The 8,488-nt window shown below is 29.9% G+C and overlaps 1 protein-coding gene across 1 annotated transcript; it reads right to left on the bottom strand.

Moving 5' to 3' along the window:
* Positions 1-3,730: 3,730 nt before the first annotated feature.
* Positions 3,731-8,146, bottom strand: LOC103832710 (late embryogenesis abundant protein 1-like). The gene is made up of 3 exons (XM_009108774.3): positions 7,826-8,146; positions 7,303-7,443; positions 3,731-7,183 (listed from the first exon to the last, which is right to left on the bottom strand). The coding sequence occupies exons 1-3, from the start codon at positions 7,880-7,882 to the stop codon at positions 7,043-7,045; spliced, it is 339 nt and encodes a 112-aa protein (XP_009107022.1). The 5' UTR covers positions 7,883-8,146; the 3' UTR covers positions 3,731-7,042.
* Between the last annotated feature and the right edge of the window lie 342 nt (positions 8,147-8,488).

Raw genomic sequence — 8,488 nt, 5'->3', positions numbered from 1 at the left:
TTAACTACATAACATTGTTAAGTTGAGAGATGTTGTCATGCATAACATATATTTCATGTAGCTAGATATGCATTTGTGTAGTCTCCATGGCTAGTCATGTGGTGGCCAATACTTCAGATAGCTAGCAATCATTTTTTCTAATAAAAATTAATAACTAATATAACATATTATCCTATAAATTATCGTAATGTTATATTTATTAATATTTTTCAAAATAAAATTTAGATATATTTTAATAAATATTAAATCACGAATATAACATATTTAGGTTTTGTAATCAGAATTTATTCCATGACTTTAAGTAAGATCACATGTTATCACTTACTATTCTAAAAGATTTTAATAAAAATATAGTATATGTACATCTTGTTATTTTTTTATTATGTGTTTAGTTTGTAGTTTATCATCAATATTTTAAAAACTGTTCTAAGCAGAATTATTTATAATATTATTTATTAAAAATTAGTAACTTTAATAAATAATTCTTGATAAACTTCAATTCGGAAAATAAGATTTTACCAGTTGAAGACTTGATAAACCAAAACATTTTTGTTCTGTTTTGGTTCAGTTTAGGTTCATTCAACTTTTTTGTATTTTTTAGTGGTTGGCATAAATGTGGGAATAACATAGATTGACCAAAAAAATGTTGACCGAGTAATATGGCAAGTGTAAAAAATTAAAAGGAATTTTTTTTATAATAGTAGCCATATACATACGTCCAAAACATTAATCATCCCATTAGAATGTAGAATATACATTTCGTTCTTAATAATATCGTAGAATATGTTGACATTTATCATGGATTCCCTATTTTTTTTTTTGATAATCCAGGTATCCGGACCTCTCACTTACTCCGACTACCCCACCGCGTCCAACCGAAACTGGCGAAGAAGATCCTGGAGGCCAAACGGAAACCATGTTAAATCCGCTGTGGTCGGAGCTCGAACTCGTGAGGACGGGCACCCGAGCCGAGGTTCCTTTACCACCAAACTACGAGACCCGGTTTGTGGATTCCCTATTTCCCTTATAAACCTATCTATCAAGTGAAAGAGAGAAGAGGATTTACTTGTCTACGTTCAGACTTATGGTGAAAGTTCTTATAGTTTGACGATTTTCCTTTTGTTTGTTTGTTTCTCAATTATTTTTGATGTAGCAAGCAGATTATTTTTTGTGATTTTTTCAATGTTTACCAACAAAACTGTTATTCAACATTAACAAAAATTTTATATAATATAAGAGGATGCGAAATCGCTGTTAAAGAGTAAAACATTACCCACAAACTAATAAGCTATAGCATTCAAGAATATACTTGGTTTCTTGTTCGTTGATAAGGCTTAACCTCGTTCTTTCCCTACTTAACTTCCACGGGAATAATTTACAGAAAACGTTCAAATTTTATCTGTGATGGATTATGCAGAACATTGTTGTCATTTCATATGATTAGTTAGATGATATGGTGACAAAATATCTGGTGCTAAATAAAAAAAACATATGCAAGTATGATATATTTTAGTTTAATACATGGAATATATTTTAACTTCTGGCTAATTGTTTTTCAAAAGACTTCTTTAGTTTTTGGTGTAATAGACTTCTTTAGTTTTATATATCTATTACGACTTTCATAGAAAAAAAAAAAAGACTACGTCTTCTGCAATTCTGATTAGTTTTAGAAATTCAACGTCAAATGATAATTAAGTCTGAAATGGTAATTAACTCAAGCGCAAGCTATTTGCGACGGAGTATTACATAGCAATTAGCAAATATGTCGCAGATGATATGGCTGCGTTTCCGTCGCAAGCCCTTAGTCACAATGTAAAATCGGTGACTATTTTTTGTACACTGAAAAAGTGTTCTAACTATTTGTATGATTTTGTAAAGATATTATTATCTATGTCAATCTTAGTAAATTTTGAAGAAGAATTTGCAAAAGTAAGGATCTCTCAAATATTTTTGAGAGATTTCCGACCTAACACAAACAATTATGCTTTAAAGGTTAGCATCCATGACTAAAAAACTAAAAAGATTTGGGAGAGAGAAAATAGAGAAATTATTTTTCATTTAATTGATTGGTTTGTGCATGCGCTAGTCGCGGTTGGAGTTGTTATTGGTTTATATATTTTGATTGATTTAGAAATCCATATAGTATTTATAAATCCAAGTAAAATATGCAAATCCTGAGGTTTTCCCTCGAATTTGGTTCTTTGTATTTTTAACTAAAAAATCCAAACAAATCCACCATTATAAAATCAAATACATTAGTAAATCCGTACGATTGAATAACACGTGATTTGATATAGAATTTATGAATCATTAAACCAATAACACATGATTTTAATACAGATTTGAAAATCACAGAACCAATAACACTAGATTTAGTTCGGATTTTCAAATCCATTAAAATACAACAACCAATAACCCATACTTAATTTTCTGTTTTTTTTTGTTTGCATTAATCCGATTGTATGGACCTGCGTTTGTTTATATAGTTTATGCGTCATATAGTTAATTGTCTGATTAACCATCTCTAAGACTTATCTATTTGAAACTAAATAGGCCAACTCAAACAGTAACATGCATTAAAAACATACTAGATCTCGATCCGCGCAACCGCGCGGGTTTTTATTTTCATTTATTTTTATATAAATATTTTGTTTTCAATTCTAAATTGGTATATATTATAATATATATATGTGTCTATCAATTTTTAAAACATAATAAGTTTACTGTTTATTTTTTTCATTGAATAGATTGTTTCAAACTTTCATATGTATTTGTATCTTCTTATATATATATATATATTTTCGGATTATCATTTCATTATTAAAATCGTAATTATATATATAAAGATTATTAGAATATTATTTTATTGTCATATTCAAAGATATTGTAACATTTCACAAATTTAGAAAGTTTTTAAAAAATTAAACTTTTCGCTTCATAGATTTATATTATCAAGTAAATAATTAAACATTTAGTTTTTGTTTAATTTTCAAAATAAACTATATAGTTTAAAATTTGTTTTTATTGGTCTAAGGTAGTAAAGATTAATCAATGTTAGATAATATAATTTTTGTTATTTAAATTTTTTTATTATTATTTTAAAAGTTAAGATAGACAAATATTTAAATATTTAGCATATGGAGGTATAGTATTACAACATTAAATTATATCTATTTAATTTATACGATCTATAAATCAAATGGATCATCTATTGTTTACAACTTTAAATCCAATTATTGATAATCCAATAAAAATTTCTAGTAGGCCCAAAATTTAAATGATAAGATTATATATTATATGTAATGACATTTTAAGAATATGTCCATTAGATCTATTTTTAAAAAAAATCACACATGAATTAAGGTTGTAACTTCTATTTTAATATGTAAGATGAAGGAGATGGGTACAAGTTGTGTATACCTACCTAATTCTTTACTACGATGGGTTCACATCTAAATTTTCTTTTATTTTTTGGTTAAGGGTTGACCCAAAAGTTGAATAGTCGTTCCCTTATACCCTTGTACACATCTAGACACTCCGGTATCACACAGTCAATCTCCAGCTCATCATTCCGGTTCATAAGACATGATTCTTGTTAACCGGAAAACTTGGCAGCTTAGAGAGTCTAGCCATATAGAGCTGTGTCATGTCAAGTTGTGGGGGCAATGGAGGTGAGAAAAGCTGAGAGGCCGAAGAGCAATAAGGCTGCCTGCCTAATTGAGGGGTTCTATTGCTGGGACCTTTTACATATTACACGTAATATTTTTTAGATAACATACCTAACTCTATTGTCAAATAGGGTAGAACCTCTATAAATTAATAATGTTGAGACTTTGAAATTTTATTAATTTATAAAAGTTTTTTATTTTAAATTTATTATTTTAAGATATATTTATTCTAAGATAAAAAAATATACTCCTTATGTATCATAATAAGTGGGTATTAAAGTTCTTGCACACCGATTAAGGAATTACAAAATTTTATTCAATCTTTATCGTTTGTATAAAAACAACAATAAATACAGATATTTCAACCAATTAAAAATCATACTTCAGAATACAAATAGTCAAAAACATAAAATTGCATTTACTTTTTGCATTGAAACTTGAAAACATCACTTAAAATGAAACAATTTTTCTCTCTCAAAACACCACTTAAAGTGATACGGAGGGAGTATTTGATTTTAGTGTATAGACATTAATTGTTAGTTTTTGAAATTTTGCATTTATGCTAATTTTATTATATTATTTGGTGTGTATAATATATATTGCATATAACTTAAATGTGGTTTTAAATATAATATTACTAAATCTCATCAAAATATTTTAAGTGTTAAGAAAATATAAAGATAATTTCACTGTGAATATAAAACAAACAATATAATGATAGGTTCTTACTTATATAAAATATTTATACATATAAATTATTAATATATAATTTTAATAAGACCATATATTTACATAGAAATTTTAAAATATTATTATTTTATTGTTTTATCGATTTGTGTCAAATTTTGAATCGGTCCAAATCGGAACCGAATAAATTTATTAATTTATAGAGATTATTAATATATCGAATATTAATTTATAGAGGTTCTACTGTATTTGTTCAATCACATATTCATTCAACTATTTATCATAGAGTACAGTATATCTTTTTTTTTTAACACTGCATATCTCTTGTAGGCCTTTTTTCTTCCTTAATTCGCATAGTTCCGCGCGGGAATTAAATCCCAAATCTCCTGGTATAGAAACATCAATGAATCTTTGGTCAAAGCACTGGACCAAAGGGGCTTCCAGAGTACAGTATATCTTACGTGTTAGTTTCATTCAAAAAAAAAATATCTTACGTATTAGAGATCAATCATAAACACATAAAAGACAATGTTACCTGTGAATAAGAGTTGTAGAACATATTTAGGGACTGTAACCGTGCAGAGGAGATATATAGGAGTTTGGAGAAGGAACAAGAGTCGGGTTCCTGAAATTTTGTTGATGACTTACGTTCTCTTTTTGGAGTGGTGGGAGATCAAATCCTATTAACCACTCTGTAGCTGAGACCACCAGATTTTTGTTCAGACTGATGATCAGTTGATAAGTTGGTATGTTGGAAGATCTCGCTGGTCGGATTTAAACCATTGTCGGTTTGATGACCCAGCATCGAAATATTGTTCTTAGGATAGGACTCCACGGGTGAGCCCAGTAGGACCTCCATCATATCCATGAAGCTTCCATCATAATCGCATTCATTTTTTTTAAGGGAGAAAGCCCTGAAATGCCATAAAACCCACAAAAACAAAAACAAAAACAAAAATCATTGGAAATATAATGCGTTTGGAATAAAAATGCTATAATGTAAAGTTGATATAATTTGGGAGATTTTAAATAGTTAACAGTTTAATGAATAATTTATTAGAGATTATCCAAGTGTCACCAATGTTAAGGAGGTTTTTGAATTATATTTTTTACCATTTTAGTTGTTAACAGTGGTGTATACTTCGTTTCGGTTTGATCAAAACAATACCGAAAGCTAGTGGCATTATACAAGATTCAGGTTTTTCTTTTCCTGTATTTGTATATCAGTCAATAAACAGCTCAACCAAAAAGTCATAGAAACCACGTTCAGGACCTGCCAGCTCAACCAAAGAATTCTAGAGAATTCTCGCTTGGGATTTGTTTTTTGGTTGATGAATCTAATCAAATCAATACAAGAAATGTAGAATATTATTTTCCCAAAAGACAAAGCTCTTTATTAATCAAATCAAACTGCATACAATTTGGCTTAAATGCCTATTTATAATAAATCTTTAAATCTCTGAAAATTCTAATCTCAATTAAAATAAAAAAAACTATTAAAATATAGAAAAATACAATAAGAAATTAGTATCTATGTAAACTAATGAATAATAAATATATTTGGATAATTTCTAAATATCTTGCTGCATCACATACCAACAGAAATAAGAATATTTTGTTGTTGAAATAATTAAATTCAGTAATAATATTTGTGAGATAACAAGTTAAGTTCCACATCGGATATTAGACAAAAAAAAATCTAATATACAAAGAGAAGTCTAATTCTAATAGTACGAGGCCTTTGGGAAAGGAGCCCAAAATCAAAAGTAAATCCATGCGGATCAGTCTCTTAGACCCAAAGTGGACAATATCGTACTAATAAGATAAGATAGAGTTGCACATAGGATTTCGTAATCCCAACAATTGGTATCAGAGCCAGGTTGACGAAGATCTGCAAGAAGACCACAATATCCTTAAGTAAGAACGGGATCCTTTAAAGAAGAATAAAAAAGTTTGGCATATATTAGTTAGAAGATCATGGAATCTGTGATGTTGTCGGAGAAAGATCATTCTCAAAGGAAGCCATGTGATTACCGGTACAAGGTGGTGCCAAATATGATTCGCCGAAGGAAACACACGAGATGGATGTGATCCTTAGCTTGAGGGGGAGAATGTGAGATAACAAGTTAAGTTTCATTTCGAATATTAGACAAAGAAAAATCTAATATATAAAGAGAAATCCAACTTTAATAGTACTAGGCCTTTTGGAAAAGAGCCCAAAACCAAAAGTAATCCATGCGGGCCAGTCTCTTAGGCCCAAAGTAGACAATAAAATAGAGTTGGACATGAAATTTTGTAATCCCAACAGTATTTAACTAATTTAAATTCAGTAATAGTATTTGACTAATTTGCTAAGACCTTCTCGCTCAAGCTTCTTCTGTTATATATAGATTCTTGCTCAAGCTTCTTCTGTTATATATAGACTCTTATATATAATACACACTGACACCAGAATTTGGAACAGAAGATCTGTCACATTTGACACATCAATTCATAAGACATAAACATTACTAATTACGGTTTATTGTGAATGAGGCACTTAAAATGTCTCAATGCGTACAATAATTTTTTTTAAATAACATATTTTTTTTAAATAACAAAAATTTAGAAACTTAAACAAACAAACAAAAACCAAAATTACAGCATGCGTTTTTGTTTATATTGAGAAGATCAGGCCAAACACTTCTTTAATTATTCCTGGAGCTAGGGTTGCTTGGGCGGGTCATGCCAGCAGGGCTGCTAGGGTTGTTGGTGGCTGGACTCATCCCGAGACTGTTCTTCACAGCGTCTGCTGCTCCTTGTGCCATATTCTTCACTTGTCCACCTGTCTACACTCCACAATCAACAGTAATGATGTCAGTAGGTACAAATGCCATATGTCTATTCCTACATTCATCAATAATAATGAAAACAAAAAAAAAGAAGAAGAAGAAGAAGAAGAATAGACCTGTTGGATGACATTAGAGGCCTGAGAAATTAGGGACGGATTGTTCTGATCATGTTCCGAGTGTGACTGCAACTGAGTGTGATGATCAGCATTCTTATTCATTGAGTGTGATACTTTGTCCAAGCACTCTTCCTTCTTCAGCTGTAATTTAAAATGTATTATATTCACTTAAAACCTGATACAGAAACTAGAATTGACCGATTAGAAAAATTTAAAATAATAGTGATAATATAAAATTATGTTGAGGTGGTGCACAAACAAAAACTATATTGAGGTCTGTTCCAAAGCATATGCAAATAAAACTACAGTCTGGGGTTTAAAATATATTTGGTCATAGTTTTGAAGATTTCTTAAAAAGTTTTTTTTTGTAAGTTAAGAAATAATACCGAAAATGCATAATACGACCACTGTGAACTTGATATCTTATTACTTTTCCATTTTTGATGAACATCCGATAAGATTCTAGAGTCTGTGTGGGAATACACAATATTATTCGAAAAATGTCCTTTTGTGTTGTATGTACCTGGACTTGACCGGTGGCTTCTCCGGCCTTGTAGCTTAATTCTTGGTTCGACGACATCTTCTTTTTGGATCTGTAAATGTCTTTAGTAGTTAAGATTGTAATTTTGTAGAATATTTGAATGGATTGATAAGCTCTAAAGTGATATTTATACAATTCAAAAGTTCTATTATAGTAAAATCCTGAATCTATGCATTTACACGTAGAAAACAATTTGACGACTGATATGGCTACAAATTTTGTGGATATGAGTAGTTTTAGGACGTAGTACCCTAACGCTGCTTGGTCAAAGATGTCTGGAAATAGGAAGATTTTAATACTTTTTTCCGTAACATTCTTTGCGCACTTTAATGTATCGGATCATATCCGATACACAAATCTTTTTTCCGGTTTTCGCTTTAACCAAAAAACAACGCATGCTGCATAACGCATTAAGGTAAATAAATGAATTCCGTGAGGTGAGTCGCCACGTATCTACGGATTATCCGTAACTTTTACCACGACATGGCAGATTTACATAGGTCGTCATCAAAACAAGAGACCTATCAATATTCAACAATGGCACATCTCTCGAGTTTCGAACTTCGTCGCTTATCTATACTATTAAAAGGAAAGCACTTTTAAAAAATCTACTTATGCAAAGTTGTTTAGACCTATTAATTAGAC

Source organism: Brassica rapa, chromosome A08 (genome assembly GCF_000309985.2).
Source record: "Brassica rapa cultivar Chiifu-401-42 chromosome A08, CAAS_Brap_v3.01, whole genome shotgun sequence".
NCBI lineage: Eukaryota > Viridiplantae > Streptophyta > Magnoliopsida > Brassicales > Brassicaceae > Brassica > Brassica rapa.
This window is presented reverse-complemented; position numbering and strand designations above follow the sequence as displayed.